The sequence below is a fragment of the Rhea pennata genome, chromosome 14, assembly GCF_028389875.1.
Source record: "Rhea pennata isolate bPtePen1 chromosome 14, bPtePen1.pri, whole genome shotgun sequence".
In the NCBI taxonomy this organism is placed as follows: Eukaryota; Metazoa; Chordata; class Aves; order Rheiformes; family Rheidae; genus Rhea; species Rhea pennata.
The window spans coordinates 16159479-16179807 of record NC_084676.1 but is presented as its reverse complement, the minus strand read 5'-3'; the positions used below and the strand labels follow the sequence as shown (position 1 = coordinate 16179807).

Sequence of the window (20329 nt, the reverse complement as noted above, 5' to 3'; positions counted from 1 at the left end):
GCTGGCGAGAGACCGTCCCGGCGGCGTCAAAGGTTTCAACTTAGCTTTTATTACAGTGCACGTTGCTTTATATATTTATATAGAGAGATGTACTTGAAAAAAAAATCAAATGTATCCAATAATAAAAAATACAGCACGTTAAAGTAGTATAATGCATTCCAGTGTATAGCTGAAGAGACATCGGGATTTCAGAAAGTTGTTCTGAAATATTACACTAATCCCTACTATTTTCAAACTGGACTACTTTTTCCTTTTTTTTTTTTTTTTTTTTTTTGTCTTTTTTTTCCAAAAGTTCACACCAATCAATAACTGAAATAGTTATTTAAAAAGATGGATTCTGCACTCGGTCTCAAGGCATGAAGACACTGGAGACTTCACCATGAGTTAAGGGGCTGTGTTCAATGCTGGCAGGCACAGTGTGGCTTTTTATTTTATTTTTCATCTTTTTCCCTGCCATAGTCATAGCGCCACCCCCCCCCGCCCCGGCTTTCGGCCTCGCTGCTCCTCTGCCCGCAGGAGCGTCAGCCTTTCCCCTCGCTTCGTCTGTGGCAGTGCAGGCGCCCGTCTCCGGCCCTTTCCTCCCCCCGTGCACCTTCCCCGCCGCGGGAGCCTGCGAAGCCGGGTCAGGCTGCAGCACCGAGCTTTACCAGGCCCCTCGCCAGCCCCCGGCAGCTGCCGAAGGTGCTGCCGGGCTCCGTGCTTGCGGAAGCTCATCCCAGCGCCAAAGCGCCCTGCAATACCCCCGTGCGGGGATTAGGGAGAGTCTAGGCTTTGCCTAGGGGAGCAAAACCAAACCTTTGCACCATTTTTTTTGGGGGGGGAGGAGGGTTTGGTTGGTTTATATATATTATATATATATTTTTTTTTTTTCTTTTCTTTTCTTCTGCTGTTCTTCCAGAGGAAGGTCTGTCCGGCCCCAGCAGCTGCAGCCGGTTGCGCCGCCAGCACTGGCCTGGCTGCCAGGCTGGTGCAGCACCCGTGCGTCGGTGCCGGTCTCCTGCTGCTGCTGTGCTGCGCCGGGACCGCGGTTCCCCCCCGGCTTGGCTGGGAGCAGGCGGCAAGGCGCTGCGCTCCCGCGGCCGAGCCCCGGCTGCGGCAGGCTCTGGGGGAGCAGGACAAGGGCAGGGGCAGGAGAAGGACCAGGGAGCTACACGGGTCCACTCTTCGTCATGGCCCTTTCACTCCGCTTTTTTGATAAAAATCTGAAGGGAGAAGGAAGTAATCAGGCAATTGCAGTGCAGTAGCTATGCATGATACAGGCAAGACTTAACATGAGATACTGGAGCAAGGGTGCTTTAAAGCGAGTCCTGCTGTGGGCTCCATGTCTCCCTCCAGCTGGATTCCTCGGCTGACGGTACCAGCAGAAAGCCTCAGCCCCTCGCGCCAGAACAGCCGCGGGCTCCCCACGCCCAGACCTTGCCGGCTCGCTAAGCCAGCGGCCCCCGTTACCTCGCTCAGGATGATCCACACCGGGGAGTCCGTCTGGATGGCCAGCCTGATGGCCTCCAAGGGCCCAAACGAGGGGTCAACTTCTCCCTCCGCAACGCCCTTGGAGAAGGAGCCTGCCAATGGCAAGTGAAGCAGTCAAACGTGGCCGGCAGCCACCGCGCCTCGGGCAGCTTCCTGGCGGAGCTGATTCCTTCCCCCCCCCCACCCCCAGCAATGAGATCTTTGTTCCCCCAGGGCCAAAGGCCCAGGATGGATTTCTCGGCGCCCAAGGCCAGGAATCCAGGCACTGGGATCCCCCCATTGCTCAGGAAAGGAGAGGGGCTGAGACTGCCTCAGTGAACAGCTGGGAAGCGATGCCCCCCCCCCCCCCCCCCCCCCGGGAATCAAAACACTGGGCATGTATATGAAGGATTGCTCTAAGCACAGATACAAGCTGAAAAAAAATCAGAAATGCGGCATTCAATAAAATGCAAAATGCTACACTTACTTACTTACTTAGAGAAGGGGAGGAAAAAAACCAAATCAACAATAAAGAATGGGAAGTATCTGGCTAAGCATCGTGCTGCGATAGGGAACAGCGTGCACTGAAATCCAGGACAACCGTAGCACTGCCCTATACGAGATCAACAGTGTTTCAGGATACACAGCACGAGAGGGGCAGGTAAGGATTACTGGTGGCAGTTACTGTTTCCATAGTACTAGCAAGGTCTCAGCATGTTGCCATGTGCCACGCTGGGTGTGATTTTGAAAAAAAAAAAAAAAAAAAAAAAAAAAAAATGTAACTGAGAGAAACCAGACAGCATGATGAAGAATGCTAAAAAGGCAGAAAGCTATGAATTCTAGGGACTTCTTCTTAGTGTGTGTGTGTGTGTGTGTGTGTGTGTGTGTGTGTGTGTGTGTGTACACACAAATATATATCTATATATCTATATATATACACAGGGGGGAGAGGGGGGAGGAGAGAGAGAGAGAAATAAAGCAGTCTTAGCAGAGACACGTGGTCTGCTGCATCACTGCTGGATGGCAATTGATTGTTCGTATCCAAGGGTAGGACAAGAAATAAAACAAGCTCAAGTATCAGGAGCAATATTTTAAGCTGCAAGTGTCATAAGTACTGAAACAGGCTACAGAGTAAGAGTGTAAAATTCCCCCCCCCCCCCTTGGAGATTTTTTTAAGAACAGGTCAAACAAATATCTTTTATGGATAATCTGAATATTTGCTCCCACCTCAGAGCAGAGACAGGCAGAAATGCAGGACTGAAAATTAACTAAAGATGACACCTACTCTAAGAAGGGAAGGAAGGCAGCGGGGCCCCGTATAGGAGAGGGCAGTGATTAACACCCACTCCAGCCTGACTCCTGGCAAGCAAAAAACTCAACTTTAAAAGGCTGTGTCTCTTCCAAGCAAACAGAAATAACGGTCTTACTCATCTGAAGATCAGCATCTGGAGGTGCATTATCAAGACCAGCAGGCAGCTCTCCACCCTGAGCACCAACCTACCTATCTGTATGTAGCCATCTGACGTCCTGCGGTATTTGAAGGCAGTGCCTCGTCCCTCCTGCAAGGCTTCCTTATCTGACTGGAGGCTCTGTGGGGAAGAGAGCAGCTTTGTGCAAGGCTGGCAGCAAGAGCGCGGGGGCTCCTGGGAGGGTGGCTGGGGTGCAAGGCAAACAAGAGCTACCCACCCAACCTCAGGCAACTACAATAACTCCAGAGCAGCCCTCACGAGCACCCTTGGTCATTCGGAGGAGACTCACACCAGCCTTTGGCTTTCCACCTCGTTTCCTTCCCACTCGCCCCGCCTCTCCCCACCTCAATGCTTGATAAAGCACGTACGTCAAACGGCAAAACCTCCACAGTTGTGTTGAAGAGTTTATCTTCTGGGTGCTCGATGTTCCCGCTGCGGAAGAAGAACCTGTGACAGAGACCAAAGCCACTGAAACCCAAGAGCAGGTTGAGAGGGGACAAGGTGTCTTCCACCTGAGGTGAGCCATCAGACATCTCAGCCCAACAGACACCTTCACCTTCCCAAAAGCCCATGGGTTTTGGAAGGAGACCTTCTGAGCCAGGTTAGAAAATCATGGATGGCTTGCTTGAAAGCACAGGGCTCCAGCGCACATGGGAGCAGCACACACCAAGGGCCAAATTATCCTCCCCTGGCAAAAGCAGCTGCTTCCTGGGGAGCCAAGCAGCAACAGAGACGGGCAAGAGACAGGAGAATAGGAAGAACAAAAGGAAAGTATCCCTGCAGGCAGCGGGCTCTCCCTGCCTCTCGCCAAGCCCCGGAGACACTGGCCTTTCGACACGGAGTGGTTTGAAGAATCTGAATCTGATGAAATCTCCTGCAGTGGGAGTGAAGGCCCAGAAGAAGTCCTCTCGCAGGTAAGCCTTCTCCAGGGTGAAGTGCTGGTAGGTTTTCAGGCTGGTGCTCACCTCTGCAGGAGGGTTGACATGCTCTTTCCGCAGCGCCTGCTTTCCAAAGTCTTTGTCCTTAAGGCACACAAAGCAAAAGGGCAGAAAAGGGTCACGAGCTGCTTTTAACCCACAAGAAACAGGGTTTCCAGCAAGAAAGCAACACAGATGAAAGGCTCTTGATTTGCACAGCACGGAGGGATGAGAGATGGAAATGATTTGGGGAAGGCATCAGACAGGGCAATTCTGGGCAACTTTTAGAAGCTGGATCCCAGGAGGGCAAAACTTCAGGAGAGGCAGCAAAACTCACAGAAGCGCCATCGTTCAGCACTCTGAACCGGCACCAAGAAAAGGCCAAATTGCACCAAGTGTACCATGACAGCCTGAAACCACGTCCTTGCCCTAGGAGCTTTCAATTCAAACAAAAAGGACTTTAAACCCAGGGAAAACTCTATCAGTAGGTTGACTGTGATGTAAAGTGACTGGATTATATGGCCTGAAGGGTCTTGCACTGGGAGAGGCACTGGATTATACCTTCAGTGGGGATCAGTTAGGCAGAACTGAGTACAGCACAGGGATGGGTGGCTGTGGGTTCATTTGCATAGCTGTATGAAGCTTAATTTTGTTTAAACAACCATAATATTAGCACAATTTAAGCTCTTAAGCAGCAAGCTCTAGTTTGCCTAACAGTAAATCTCAAGAATGAGGAGGCGAGTGGGAACGAAGTCAAATAAACCCAGGAGCTGGCCAGCCAGGGTTTTTCAGCGGGTGCTTCAAAATCATTGCCCCGCGTTTCGATGCTCAGAACGAGCGGCCGGGATTGCCAGCGCCCAAGCACGGCTGCACTCAGCACCATCTGTCCAAAGCAGGACCAGGGAAACTGGGCTGGCAAATCGTTCTTGGCCACTTTAAAACTAGGCTGGATCCTTCCCCAGTTAAAAGATCTTTTTAATCTAATTTAATTAAAAGACTACCACAACCGCTTTTCCCCAAAGCCACCAATTCCCATGTGCATGGCATGGCAGATAGGCCGCGCGCTGGTTGGCAAAGCACGACACGTCGCAGCACCAGGAACCCACTTTCAGCTTCTGTATCTTCCCAGCCAAGGAGGAGTGGGTTCCCACATGCTGGAAGAGCGAGGGTTTGAACCGGATCCTCAGGTTTGCCTTCTGCCTGTCGCAGTGCTTCTGAAACGAGAAAATCCCACGAGGCCCCACGCTTAAGCCTCGAAGTGCCAGAGCACCGCTAAAAGGAACAAAACACGGGGAAAAAAGATCAAATGCTGTGGGAAAGAGAAGTGATGAAGAGCCCTGACTATCTCTGTATTGTATCTTTAAGCTCTCTGGGCCGTGATTTGGCACCAGGAGGACTTTCAATTGCGCTTTGGAGGAATCTATCCTTGCCTCTCAGCTGGTCACCCATGGGGGTTTAGTGAGCAGTTGGACTTCACAGGTTGAACTGCCAAAGTCCTCCTTGCCAGGCATGTCTTAGCATCCTCCTGAGAAGCAAACATCCTCTGGGTGTGCTGAGGTAGACAGCCAGAGAATTTAGTTTCTTTTGTCCTTGGCTTATCTGGAAAGGTTTTTTCCTATGACTCAGACCTTGGGATCTCTGATATCTGAAGTTACAGTAAGTTCTGGCATGATTTAGAGTCTAACCCAGCAGTTACAGTCTCTTTGATGGGTTAAGTAAAGTTTTCAGTATCTTGGCAGTTTTTGTTAAGCAAATGTATGACATACGGCTTTGCCAAAGCTGCTGGGCTGTCCCAAACCCACCCCAACATGGGAACCTGGAAATGCAACTCTCATCTGACCATCATCATGATCTCATCATGATGATCCTCCATGGGGTGGAGAGGGAACGAGAGGGAGTAAAGGACACAGGGCAAGAACACTGAGAGCATGGAGCAGAGAGGAAGTCTGTAAAGGCAAATTTTCCCCTTCCCTGTCTCACATACTGAGAACAACCTGGCTTAAGGAGCATGGGATTTATCCCAAGCTTCCCACAGAGGGATCTCTAAAGTGGCCAAGAAGTAACAAACATTTTTAAAATAGTTTGTATCTCTCAGTATGAGGGAGCAGGACAAAAATACAGTGTTAAAAATTGGAGGAAGAGGGTGTTTTTCCAAGAAAAGACACACACAAACACACACACATACCCCCCCAACACCATCTGTTTCCACAACCTCTGCAGAGTCCCGCTCCCGGAGCTGTGTCACCAGCTGCCAGCACCACAGCGGGTGAAGTGAGGGACACTGAATCCCCACGATGACCTGCCCACACCAGCCACTGCCCCCTCAGGGCTGGGAAACTCCAGGCATGTTCCCTGCAAGCTGCAGAGGAGATAATCCCCTAATCCAGCTCACGTTACATTAGAAAATTAAAACTAAAACTAGCTGCGCTAATGGGAGAGACCCTCCTCACTGCCAGCAACAACAGAAATGACCCCACAGAGCTTGCACAGGTCCATCATCTCCCTAGATGGGGGAGAGAAAGGAAGGAGCTAGAACATTTTCCTATTTCTCCTTCCCCACTTCGCTACTTCTGTAAAAGAAGCGTTTGCTGAAAGCAATGCTGTCTCACTCAAGCTAGGCGGGGGAATGGCTCAGTTGGTGGTAACAAGGTCATCTTTTCACACGGCTCTACCCTAGGTAAATCTAAAATTAGTTAAAAAAAAGTAAGAGCAGACTATATCCAGATCAGGCAAAGCACTTGGCAAAGCTCAGGTCAAACAAACTTTCAATCAGAAAGACAAATCCTCACAGCTACCAATTTGATTCTGCACAGTGGGATTTACAAGTGAAAGTCATGTTTAAAAGGGCACTGCACAGAGTTAATCATGAAAACAGTAGGGAAAAGGAGCCAGAAATCCGTACTAAAAGTAGGTTAATTTTTAAACAGCAATGAATTGAAGAGGTTTGCAGATTCCCCTGCGAAAACTTCGCAGGGAATTGGTCATGTAGGAGAAGATGAGCTAACATGGCTCCAGAGCAGGAATTGCATGAAATCAATGTTCAAGGTGAAGATTTTAAAGGGAAGGGGGGCACAGACAGCAGCATAATTCCCAGCTTTATCTCCTCACCCTGCAGCCCCAGCTTTGCCCCTAGCTGTGAGGGCCCTGGGGCTGCTGGACAAGCCTGGGGACCCAAGTACAAGGCCCAAAGTACTGGCAGGACACAGCAGACGTCATCTGAGACTGATTGCACTGCACGCTGGGGTTAGAGCTGGTGCCACAGCCTCCACTGGGGACCAAGCCAAATTAAACCACATCCTTGCACCAACCCTCCAGAGCCCAGAGGGTGCCCTGCTCACCCTCAACACATAAATACACTATTTATCCCTACAGCGAGCACTTGCTCGGGCATTTGCCACCACAAAATAGTTGTGACCACTAGGTCTGTCCTATACTACTTGTTTTGACCATGTCATCTGTTCTAGGCCACCAGGACTCAACTGCTCATTCTCTGTCAGGGAGTAGAAAGAACACAACCATTATACGAGTAAATACAATATGTTCAGAGAGCAGACAGGAGAATATCTGGTGGTGATCTCATCTTACATTTGCTATCACAAACAGTCCTCCTCTGCCCTTCCCACACAGTTTAGTCCCTAATGCTGCTGTTGCGTATCTGACTTAAAACACAAGCTCTGCAGGGCATACAGATTTCTGTTGCTGGTTTTTGCAAGGCTCCATGCAAACACTGCGTCACGAACAAGACTGCAGTGCCCACACCACCACATTAAAAAGGATCTCATTTCACCCCTCCGCACCCTACTAGCTAAAGCAGAAACTCCAACAAGATCTTTACGTGTTCTGGCTCCATTTGGGTGCACTATACAATCAGAAAAGCATGGCAGGCTTGCTCGAGGGTCATCTGAGGTGAGTCCTCTGAGCAGGCTGCATGTATGCTCCAAGCGGGCCTGGCACACGAGTGCAGTGCCAAAAGTTTATTCTGGGGTTATAGTCAATGAGCAGGCAATGGCTTCAGGGATAGAAGCATGATGGAGTTGAAAGCAACAGAGAAGAACGGGGAATGGCAACTCTCCTCAAGGATTGCAGGAATACCCTATTCGTGCTCAAGTGCAGAAATAACGCCTTTTCTGACAGCTGCAGACTACAGTAGGCTGAACCCCCAGGTATCTTTTTTTCACATGACCCACAAGGATTTCCCACAACCTGTTCCATAAAAGCAGCAAAGTGCAATACTAAGTCAGTTGGCAGCAAAGCTCACTGAAAAGTCCTTCCAAGGCCTCTGAAGATGCAGACCAAGTGTATGTTTGCACAGGCACATAAGGTTTCCTTGTTTACTTACTGCGTCTTTCTCAGGGTTGCAGACTTTCACCCAAAGGATGTGATCCAGAAGCCAGTCAATGGGCTTGTCCTTATAGAACATCAGGATGAACTCCACAATCAAGCTGAGATCCAGCGACTTGAACATCTTTCCTACAGGCACAGAAAGGGAGAAGAAAGAGCAGTCTCAGTACAGAACGGATAAGGACCAGAGCTAGGGAGAAAAGGAACTGAAAGATGAGGCTGGAGAGGTTAGATGTGTCCATCTCTCAACGTAAATAAAATAATACACAGTTCTGTTTCATGTACCACTGCTGCTGGCACTGCCAATACAGTTCTGGATTTAAAACTCATTGTACAAAGAACCGGTGTCTCGTGGGCCACACGATAATCAAAAGGTCTAAAATTCCTCCATTCCACTAAGCACAATATAATTTGGATGGCTGCAGAACAGACCATGTCCTGCCCTGAGAACTAGACTTTTTTAGCTAGTCAAACCACTATCCAGAATAACAGATCAAGCTGCTACTGCATGTACTGCCGTTCCCAAAATAGTTCTGGGCTGATGTAAACTTCCTTTTACACACTGTTAGGCAATTGTAGGTCCTATCCAGCCAAAAAAGCTACTGGTCACATCTAAGCTATGAGACTGCCTGGTGAGCCACCCACCAGGTTTATTTTTATTAAAAGGGAGAATGAGAAATACCAGTTTTGACTTTGAGGATCTTTATTTCTTGTGCATATAAAAGGGTCATTTCAAAAATAAGGGTGGATCAAGTCCAAATACTTTACTATCTCAGGGGGACAACTTGTTGGATCAAGAGCAAAACTGCTTACAAGAACTAGCAAGTGTTTATGCCTGCGCCTGTTGGGACACGGGTGAAAAGCAGACAATGTTACCAATAAACCCGAGCTGAGAAAACTCCAGGATCATCCACTCCTCAGACGGCTGCTGAAGGGCAAAGTTCTTCATTGTACTCAGATAGTTTGGTTTGGCCACGATATCATCCTCCAGCTACAAGAAGAAAGGACATTCAGTGCCAATGAAATGTTCAGGTCCCCTTAATAGTCTCTCTTTGCAGAGCAATCAGGCAGGAGTCCAGAGGACAGTTTTGGCAGAGACCTAGCTTATTTTGGAAGATGCATCGAGCAGGTTCTTCTCAAGCTAACGGGGAAAGGACACCTGGCTTCCTGCCCTCCCTGCACCTCCAAATCTGAGGCAGAACAGATTTTTTTAACCTATCTGGCCATCGTGAACTTCAGCAGCCACGTCCACTCCACCAGCTTTCACACATGGTAGCGTATGGCGGTATCTATTCCCATCACCTCAAAGGAATGACACCTTCCCCATCACTGCAGTAAGTGCCCAGCAGAAGAGACTCTGCTGCAGCGTTTGCCCAAAAGGTGACACCGCACGCCAGCAGACTCCAGAAGGATTCATCCTTCTGCAGCCACACGCTAGCCAGGCCTTCAGGCTAGCGCACTTGGTTTCTGCAGGAAGCGAGGGCCAGCAGGGACCTCCCAGGCCAGCAGCACAGCCCAACGGGCCAAAGGGAACGGCGTCACCCAGAAGTACAAGAAATAATGGAAGATTTCATATTAAAAACAAAAAAAAAAGGCAAATGATTCAAAGTAAAATGTGCATAAAGAGCAGCTAGTGAACGGCAAGCTGCACAAAGGTAGCTCTCCCGAGACCGGCTCCCGCTCTGCCTCGATTACGGGACCCGACGCGCTCTTCGCCCTCTGCTAGCGCGTCGGGTACCAGCTGCGGTGGACTCGCACGCAAACCCGCCCTCCCTGCGGCCCGGCCCCAAACCCACCTGCACGTAGTAAATGCCTTTGGACTGGGCGTACATCATCAGAAAGCAGTAGTCCAGGTTCTGCTTAGTCCTCCACCTGCGACAGAGAAGGGTGGTGAGAGCGCGGCCGCCCCCGGGACGCCGGCGCGGCTCGCTGGGAGAAGGAAACCTGCCCTACGGCTCTCGGAGAAGCTGGCGGCACATGGTCTCTCCCTTTTGGTTTCTAGCTGATCAGCCCGGAGTTACTGGAAAATACGAGGACTCGCAAAGCGAACAGCCTCGGGTCGCAGCGACGCCCCAGCTTGGGGCTGAAACGCGGCGGGGCGCGGGCGGCCGGCAAGGCTGGCGGCAGCGCGCACGCCCCTCACCGCGGCCTCCCGGCTCCTGCCCAGAGCAAGGTTAGGGGCCTTGCGCAAACGAGCTTTTCCTGTTAGCGATCAGGAGGGGAAACGCTGCAGTTCCCTAACTCAGGGTCTGCGCGTTTCTAAGCCCCGCGAGTCTTACCTGACTCTTTCTTTGGGGTCCCCAAAGGATTCCCGCAGGTGGGAGAAATCGGGGTAGAAATGCGGAGACGGGGAAATTACCTCCAGGAGACCTGAGTGGATTTCCCTTGGGAATCTGCGGGAGAAAGGCAGCGGGAAACACGTGCCCCAGCACCCGATGCGCCACGACGCCGACCGAGCCGCTGGCCGAGCAAAACCCGGCTCCCGAGCCGCAGCAGAAGCTCAACTGTTTTTCCCGATCCCCTGAACCGGTCCCTGCCCAGCCTCTGCTCTCTGCAGCGCTGCGCGGCTGGTTTGCCGGGAAAGCAGGGAACTGCCACCGGTTTGCAGAACCCCACTAGGGTTTGCAGAGAAGAGGCACCGTCCGCGGGGTGGCAGAGTCCCGGCACGTGCTTTAAAGCAGGTCCAGGGGCGTCCCGTGGTCCAGAACGACTCCCAGGACGGCTGAGATAAAGGACGGTGGGAGCAGCACGGCCAAAGCCGAAAAAATGAGAAACCAGCTGGATTCACTTCTGCCCGAACATCCTGCACATTGTCCTCGTTATTTATGGCACTTGGGAAAAACAAGGGTCAGTTTTATAGACAAGCCGTCAGCACCATGTACTTTCGACGGGATTAAATGGACCTGCAGACTGGTATGCCAAAAAAAGAACTAGTTGGCAGTACAGGCTTTTACAGACTATCCAAATGCACCAGTAATTAAAAGTCATTTTGTAGAGAGTGGGTTATGCATCTCTGATGAGTTATTTAAAACACTGCACTGTGCTGTAGTTAGGACTAACACAGCACAAATTCTACCTTTTTCCTTTATGCTGGTAACATCAGCATATATTTTCCTTGTAACACAGTTAAGAACCTGTGAAAGAGTCAAACTTAAACCAAAAAAAACCAAAAAACAAAAAACCTCACTCATCTGAAAAATTTGTATGTACTCAAGTATTGCAAGCAATACCCGGAGATTACTGCAAGTGCAAGAGATAAGCGGGAAAAACAGTTATTTTTTACTCCGCCCTTTTTGAGAGCATCTGGTACAAGGTTGATTTCCTTTGTTTGTCCAGAACAGAGGGAGACAAAGCAGTGAGAACGACAAAAACTTTTCTTTTTTCTCCCCCACCCCCTTCCTTCCTCCCAACTTGGGATGGGTAAAATTTCTAGTTAACAGTTTTGCACTTTCTCTTCCTTGGGCAGCAGCGAAACAGAAGCTCCTCACCGCGACACCAGGACCTGTAACGAAGCAGCGACTGCTTCCCCCCCCGCTGCAACATGAGCTCAGCCTGCCGTGTCCCCGCATCCCCTCAACCCGATTTGGGAGAAAAATAATTCAAAGTGAACGTGGTGGGGAGGAGGGGGCAGGAGGCACTGGGGAAGGACGGGGGTGGCGGGGGAGAGCGAGACATAAAATCATTAAGTCAAAGTTTCGGGTCTGCTACGGACGGGCTCCTTCTTCGGCAGCGCCCGGTGATTTCATCAGGATGCCGACGAGAGCGTTTTCCTACCGGCAGGCAGAGGGAGGGAAAAGCCGCCGGCTCGCGCGCAGCAAGATGGACGGCTGCGAGCGCCGCGGCCCCTTTCCCACCGCCGGCTCCGGAGGACGTGCTGCCCCTCCGGGAAACCCGCGATCGCGGGAGCCGGACCGCGGCCGCTACTGCCTGGACCCGCTCGCTGCTGATCATCTGTCGCGGGCGAAGCAACCGCAGCGCTGCGAAAGCCGCTGAGCCCCTGGGACGAAGCCAGGAGCTACCGTGGGAGCAAAATGCAACTATCGGCGAGAGCGAGGGAACAGCAAATGGGCTGGAGCGGGAAGAAAAATGGAATCTGGGTTTTAGAGCAAAATAAGCCAGTGACGTTGGGCTGTGCTTATCGCCCTGTCCGGTTGCTCTGCCTCGGCAGGGCAGGTAGAGGGCTGCACTGGACGCAGAAACAATTGCCAGGATTACTGTAAATCTAAATAATCCATCTTCTCGCAACGCCAGGGGACAGAAAGAGCAAAATGAAGTGGCGTGACCACGTGTGTTAAATGCATGCAAGCACAAAGCGGCCTCCTGGAAGCTGCGTACGAAATACAGTGCAGAACAGGCAGAAACCAGAAGCAGCCATAAGAAAGCCAGGCCAGAATTTAAGAACAGAAAGAGAAGCACAATAAACAGCAAAACCACAGAAGGGAAGCAGAAAAGCATGTATTTTCTCTTTAATGAAGCCATTCCCTGGCCTTGCTACATGCACAGACCATACCAGCCGAGTAATTTGGATGTGCTTACAAGTTTTTGATATTTTCTGCCACTCCAGTTGTGTACTGGGCATCTGTCTGAAAACAGAAGTTAAACAGCGTTAGAAGGCTCAGCCCCAGCTTGTCTCAGAAATCACCTCGAGTACGCCCCGGGCAGACGGTCAGCACCACCGTATCATCTTCATTTCTCTCTGGGTCTCCTTCCATCCGCTTCTCCTGCTGGCACCATCTCCCCGTTCTGACAGCTTCTTATGAGCCCCCTCACTTTGACCAATATTAACCAAAATCATCACCGATCCAAACATATGTCGGAGATCTCGAGACACTGCGAATCCTTCCCACATGTTCTCCTGGCACCTCTCTCTCTGCTAGAGATGTTCATTTGCCTAAAGTGTTAACTTCTGGGCCTTGTTTCCTTCTATACTCGCTGGCTTTGGTCCAAGTGAATACTCTTGGCAGAAAGGGATTTTCACCCCTTCTGTGAAACCGAGGGGTCTATTTATAAGCGTACATTTACATTTCAGGTTCATTTCAACACATTTCAACAGTTTGTCCTACAACCCACCTGGCAAACCGTCATGGTTCAGAGGCAAAGGTTAGCAATGCCTATTTGTACAGCACTATTTGTACGAGGGATAAACACAAACGCAGGGACGGGCACAGGGCTGAAAACATTTGCACAGTGACAAAATCCCAAAATAAAAGGCCAGGAGACCCAGGAACAAAACCGCGCTTGCCGCCCGGCGGCTGTGCTGCTCTGCAGGGTCGCGTGGAGCGCGGGGCAGGGAACCGAGTCCCGGGCAGCTCTGCAGACGCAGCACCGGAGAGGCGGGACGAGCGCCGCCGGGGGTGCTGGAGGGACGTGCCGGCACGCTGGAGCGGTGACAAGGCAGGGCTTTCTCAAGAGGAAAAAGCTCCCTTTCCAAACAGCTCAGCCACAGATTGATTTTGCACCCCGGCGCTGCCAAGAAAACAGTGACCGGAAAAACACAGGGAGGGAAGACAGCTCTCGCTCCAGGCAGAAAACGCGCTGTTCCTCTCCACCCTCCACCACACTTTCCTCATTGAGAAAGAACTGGGCACTCAAAATACAACAAGTGCACGTGTAAAGTCCAGTCCTTCAACCACAGGTCATATCATCTTTCCAATTCAACTAGAAAAAAAACCCAAATTACTCCAGTGCAAACGCAGGAGACGGTTTTGGTCAAGCTGCTCTAAGTCTCCCATGCTTTAACTCAGTGGCTGTGAAAACAGACAAGTTTGTCCTGCCTTAAAGGCAAACACTGGCCAGGCGGAAACCTCGTCCCAGGCAGGCACCACGCAGCCTGGGCTCTCCTGCAGCACTTCAGACTGCACCTTTTCCTGCCTAAAGAGCACGTTTTCCCCTTGGATGCCAATATAAGCCAGAGACAGAAAGTCAAATGCTACTCAAAACATCCCATTACTGGTAAACAGGCAGCAAAACCAGACATTATCTGTGTTCTGCTCCCAGTGACATGCCACTGAGGTTTATCTTTCTCATCGGATTTCTGGAAATTAAGACAAATGCATTTCAGGCTCAATAAAATAATCCTGAGGGGAAAGTCATGGAGAAAAACAACCACATGAACCCATAGATAAAAGCGGCTCTTGTGGATTAATGTATCAAGGCTCTTTAGCCCCTGGATTCAGTGATTGATTCTGGGCTCTAGATACTGGCACAGAGAAGCATATTAGTCTCAGCCCCAAACATGTGGGCTGTTGGGTTTGGATGGGTTTGGTGCTATCTTACAGGTATAGCTGAGAAACAAAGCTCCTGCATTGGGGGTTTGGAGAACTCGCAGAGACTTGGAAACAGAGGCACACCGGCACACTTCGGTCAGCAACCACTTGAGCATCCCGCAAGAGCCAGCACGATTCACACCGAAAGATAAGCACACATGCCACCCTGGCAGCTGCTGATGTGACTCAGTGGCCTGCTCACGTCCTGACCTCCATGGTCCAACCACAGCTTCATTTTGGGCAGGATGCATCTAATGACCTGGTTGGGCAGCAGCCCAAGGCTGGGCTTATCTGCCCTGGCAAGCAGTGGACATGACCTTCAGACGTGCAGGTGTCCTGTTTGGCACCAACTTTGGCAGACAGAAGAACAGGACGGGGGCCAGCAAAACAGGATAAACCAGCAAAGCTCTGCGTTACCTCAGCGATGAGGACGACGATGACGGAGTCCTCCTTCTCCTGCTGCGTGAGCTCTGAGATGAGGGAGTTGAGGGTATCTGTAAGGTAGGAATGCACCTCCCGCTTCACGCTGGGGATTCCCATCACGACGGACACTGCTCAGAGCCAAGACAAGATTTTAGAGGGACTGTGCCAAGACAAGACATTTTGCTCAGTCCCCACATCCACCTTGCAGTTTACCTGCTTGGTGCCATGCTTCATCACTAAAAACCAACCGTGATCAATATGTTAGTGAGTGTCTGGACTGTATGGGGTTCCCTTATTCCTGTCCCACGGCCCTGAGACCGACCAGCAGCATCCCCAGCGCACCAGGCTTGTTGGGCATGCTTCATCGGCCATGCCTGGGGCCTGGGCGCCCGCACGCGGTCGGACGCTTTCAGGGCACCCTGGACCTGCTGCTCACACACTGTATGATCCCCGTGGTCACTCCACAGCGAGTGCCGTTAGCCAAGGCTCTCCGACCTCAAGCAGCTTGGCATGAACCACTGACAGCCCTGCTGAGCCTTGGTTTTGGAAATTTGTGGCACAGGAATTTTGAGGCAGAAATGGCCGTGACCAGATGATAGTTGTGCCTAACTCAGGGTGAGCCCAATCAGGAAAGAAGCTTGTTTTTGTGCTGTTTTATGACAATTAGAAAGCAATCAAGACTCTATCTTTTCTTCCCCAAAGACTGATGCCTAAAGAAATGCCACAAAACCCTCCCCCTCCTGGGGGCCTTTTCACCTCATGAATGGTAACTTCAAGACCAACTTTGTTCTCCAAATCCCCGCCATGGACAGAAGCACCTCAGTTTAGGAGGGACAAGTCAGTTTGGCTTTGGTTGGAATATGGGGTTGGGGAGATCTTCTAGTAACCAAAGTTCTGCTCCAGATTGGTCTTGTCTCCTAAAATGCGTTAAAGTCTTCATGAAATGCACTGTAAACTGCACTTTTATCTGACCACCTTCCAGATAAAATCTAGAGCACTCTGGAAATGGAAAGCAGCACAAAACACCACACAGAAGCATCAAGAACATTTTAGTGCTGGTTAAAAGCACAGACAGCATGCCCCTGTACACCGTGACTCATGGACATCACATGGCTTATCCACCCCATGTGCTACCACAGCAAGGAAGCTTGCATGAAGCATGCAGCCATTTCTCCAGTCCTGCTCACTGCCACACATCAGCCAGGCCCGGAGGAAAGGGGAGGGACAGGCACTAAGTGAGAGGAAGAGCACCAGAAGCAGCACTAATTTCTATTTACCTCCAGTGCGCCCCTGTCCTACATGCACGGCTGGCTGCAGACTGTTCTCCTTTGACAGCAAATGTGGCAAATGATGGAAGATGGTGGGAAGGTGCAGCACATTCTTGTTGGTGATATTCCACAATTTTAACTTGGTTTCGTCTTAAAAAGGAAAAGGGAATCAATATGCAAGGAACGGTATGTAGGAAGAGACTGCAAGGCAAAAGCCTTTCTAGAGCAGTGTGGCCACCCGAGACTACTGCTGGGTTATTAAAAAAAAAAAAAAAAATCAGGCCAACCTTTAACATGCTACCACAAATCCAATTAAAGTTCAGCAGGAGCCATGAGGGCCTTAAAGAAGTCCCAAAATATTTGGGAAGCAGGGGGGAGAATGAAGATCAAATGAAGATCAAATCAGATCTTTCTGTAGAGATCCAATTTTCTTCAACTGAGCAACTTAAAAGAAGTGAATAAATAAATAAATTGGCAAAGGATACTCTGCCAACCTAGCTCCTTCCTCCCTCCTCTCCTCAGATATCTATTTTCCATATGGATTCAGTACAGCCATAGGAAACGGCATGTATGACTTGCAAGAAAAAAAAGCTTGTAAGCGAGCAAGTTAGCAAATATCATCCGCAGAGGCAAATCTCAGTGCTTGATGATGCATATGCACCGCTAGCTACACAGAAGTTTAAGAGTTCCCAAGTCTGTTGCATTAAAAAATAATTAAAAAAACTCAGGCCATCCGAACTGCCTGGTTTGCTTGCACCCGGGGAAGAGAAAAGTGCCGTCCTGTCTGCACCCTATACACACACACGCACACCTCTCCGCCTCTTCATTAGCAACGGCTTCAAAACAGCCCGAGATCCTCAACGTCTCCGTTATTCACCAGATAAGCTGCTCCAGGTCCGGTTTATATCCCGCAGGGCCTGCTTCTCGGAGATGGCTCTCTTGATCTCCTCCAGGACCAGGTTGAGCTCCTTCGAGCGCTTGAGGCTCTCCTGCTCAGCGGCGTGCAGGCGGTCTCTGAGCGCCAGGAACTCCCGCTGATAGATATCCACAACGTCACCTGCCGACGGAAAAGAGACAGATTTTTTTTTTTTTTCCTCCCTCCTTGCTCCGAGGCGTCTCAAGCCATAAAAGCGAGGCTCAGCGTTTGCACCTTCCCCCGTAAAACGCTCGCACGCTGGCAGCGAACGACGCCCCGTCTGCGCGCAGCTCTGGTTCCAGAACGATAATTAAAAGCCTACTTGCATCGCTTCTCTCGGTTTTCCAGGTCATTTAGAAACATGATTTAGTTACATACGTATGTACGCATGTATGTAACCGAAGCACGGAGTGAAAAATAAGTTGAACGACGCACTGAGAAGCGGGCTCAGATGCGGCGTTAGTTTTTAAAGCAATTTTCTGTATCTCTCTCCAGCTCCCGAGGCCTGGGAGCGCGAGACGCCGACCGCTGGAGCAAGCTGCTGGGAATTTGAGTCAAGCGAAGAAGAACTGAGAGTATCAGGGTTGAAGACCTGTTCAAACCACGCTCCGTTAACAAGTACGCATATTTTTAATCGCCTTGCTCCCTGCTTCCTTGGCGACTGGGGGGCAGCGGCCAGGCGAGACGCTAAAGCTGCCCACCCTGAGCAGTGGACGGATGGACGGACAGATGGGTGCAAGTGGCCCCAGGGCATGCTGAGAGCCCGGCTCAGCTAAAACACCCGCTCACAAAATTATAGCCGGCGACGCTGCCTCGAAGGACTGCTCGAAACGATGCCACGGCCCCGGCGCCAATCCCTGCGCCGAGCCTCCTCCGGGCAGCCCCGCCGCCGAGGCCGGAGCGAGAAACCACACGAATCCCAGCGCCCGACCCAGCGCAGGAGCCAGCGCAGCCTCCGGCACGGCTTCGCAGCAGCCTCCTAAACAGGCCGGGAAGCCAAAGCTTATTACGCCAATCTGATCCCCCCCGCACCGTGGCGGAACGAAGAATATCGCAGGGCAAATCCGGCGGCGAGCTGCCCGGACGCTCCCAGAGACCTTTGAGTAACGCGTAACGCCTAAACGAGGAACTTCTGATACAGTAATAAAGCCTTCTCGTTTCAGAGCAAGGCAGCATCAGCGTGCCCTTTCTAAGGGCTGCAACCGTCGAGCACCTTCAGCCATAACCAACTACGCAGTCGCTGGCAGCCGATTTATGAACTTTCGTTTATGAACTTTCTCGCGCCGTTTCTTACCCCGTTACTAATGCAACTCGCATAGCAGGGGGAAAAAAAGCACTCTTATCTCGGGTCGCTCAGGTGTTTACAATGATGCGCAAAGCACGGTTATCTGCTGAATTTTAGACCTGCAGCCCGAACACGGCCAGGACATCACCCTCAGGACAGGAACAGGCTTGAAACGATAAGATGTTGATAGCAACTCCAGTTGTAATAGCTGGGTGCTGCTCTCGCCCGTGACATTGTACCTGGAAGCTGCTGCTTATGCGTGAGAAAAATCTACGGCCGTGCAAAAGAGCTTCCCTGAAATCCTTGGTTTTACGGAGTTTACCTTGCTGTCGTGGCACTGAGTTGAGTGAGCTCCTCATGGACTTTCGGGGATCTGCAGGTCTCTAACAAGACCAGAAACACTGTGCTGGAGCTTCCAGACACAGGGCTAAATACAAATTAAGAGCCACTGAAAAAAAGCCACACTAACTGCATTAACAATCTCTATTTTTGGGTCCATAAAACAGGGAGTTTTGAAGACCAAACATACTTAAATCCAATGCAGGGAGTTTCCAAGACAACACTGCTTCCAAGTCAAGTGCTCTCCGGTGCTTTCACCTGGCGGAAGTTTTCCCCGCACGGTCTCTTCCCCCTGCCCAGGACCTTCTTAAAGATTTGCTACTTCAGACCTAGCAGAAGCCTTGCACGAGGCAGCCTGGCTCCGATTAACCTTCAACCTTTAGGTATTTTCCCCAAAGTCCCTGGAGCATGGGGAGGGAGCGGAGGAAGCTACACCCGGGCGATCACGCTGCCCCTCCGACACGGCGTCATTCAGCGAAAGCAGGGAACAGGCACGAACAACCTCGGCCTTTCCCTCTTCCTGCCCGACACTTCTTGCTTTCCGCTTACAGTGAGAATGGAAATCATTTTAAAAAAATGCTGGAAAAAACAGTTCACCACCCAGCTCCACGCGCTGCCGCAGGAATTCGCTGGAGGACGTCACGCTTCCGACATACTCCAGATGCAGCAGGTCTTCACCTGATGGTGCCTCTTGCTCAGTCACGGGAATACAGCTTGGAGCTTCGAAATATTCCAGCTTATAGTTTTTAATATTTATACCTTTTAATGCAACTAAGCTACACCTATCAGCGCCAGAAAGGAGCAAATCCCTCTCCCTGTTTTTCGGTGGAGGCGTGGAGGGGCACCCCGGGGGACACTGCTGCGTGACTGCTACCAAACCAGACAACAGCTCGAGGGTGACATTAGATCCTGTCCTTCCCCACCTGGAGCAGAGCGAAGGCACGGCTTGGCACTCGACGGCTTTTTCCGGAGCGCTGCACTTGGTTTGGGTCGGATGGAGAAGGGAAATGTCACTGATTATTCAGTCACTAATGACCTGCCCGCCGCAGCCCAGAGCTGCACGTTCGTTATGCTGCAGTGGGGATGTGCAGTCAACCATTCGCTGCTTTTCTGGCTAATGGTAGGAAGCAAAATTGCATTTGTTTCCAGCGCTCTTGTCCTGTGATGTCCTAGCAGACCTGCCATTCTTTAATTAAAATTTCATGGAATTTAAAAAGCCATCATGACCGCTTGCTGTGACGCCTCTTTTGCAGTGAGGCAAAACCCAAGACGGGCAGAGCGTTGCCCGTGCGTTGCCAGCAACGCTGTTTTGCACTTGCTAGCAGCAATGCCGCATCGATGCAAGACTGCTTTCCTGGCGAAGGAGCTCGACTGCTACGCGAGGGAGGGCTCTGCAGCAGCGGATCGGGGGGGAGAAACTGGCTCCCACATCTGAAAGCATGTTTGGACACAGAAATGATTTGCTGCTGATGAGGCTGAACAAAATTTTCAGCTTCTGTCAGCTCAGCACAGACCCTCTACTTACCTTTCAAAGCAGCAATATTCTCTGTCTACATATTTATTATATTCCCTCCAAGCACAAAGATAATAGAGCTCTTAAAATATCCTACGACTCAAGTGTTCTAGGACAGAAACTCCTAGCTGTAACTATATTAA

At 50.7% G+C, this 20329-nt stretch overlaps 1 protein-coding gene across 2 annotated transcripts in view; it reads right to left on the bottom strand.

The window, feature by feature from the left end:
• Positions 1-29: 29 nt before the first annotated feature.
• MGAT4B (alpha-1,3-mannosyl-glycoprotein 4-beta-N-acetylglucosaminyltransferase B) overlaps positions 30-20329 on the bottom strand; it is a 53478-nt gene continuing 33178 nt past the window's right edge. The window contains exons 2-15 of one of the 2 annotated variants that reach the window (XM_062587229.1): positions 17011-17190; positions 16143-16283; positions 14860-14993; positions 12713-12759; positions 10456-10569; positions 9973-10048; positions 9053-9167; positions 8175-8305; positions 4942-5049; positions 3747-3940; positions 3287-3365; positions 2951-3038; positions 1450-1562; positions 30-1202 (exon numbers count right to left, since the gene is read on the bottom strand). In XM_062587229.1, coding sequence (XP_062443213.1) covers positions 1179-1202; positions 1450-1562; positions 2951-3038; positions 3287-3365; positions 3747-3940; positions 4942-5049; positions 8175-8305; positions 9053-9167; positions 9973-10048; positions 10456-10569; positions 12713-12759; positions 14860-14993; positions 16143-16283; positions 17011-17190 — 1544 coding nt within the window. In that variant the 3' untranslated portion in view covers positions 30-1178. The remainder of the gene's footprint in view (positions 1203-1449; positions 1563-2950; positions 3039-3286; positions 3366-3746; positions 3941-4941; positions 5050-8174; positions 8306-9052; positions 9168-9972; positions 10049-10455; positions 10570-12712; positions 12760-14859; positions 14994-16142; positions 16284-17010; positions 17191-20329) is intronic. The other variant, XM_062587230.1, reaches the window with a different exon arrangement.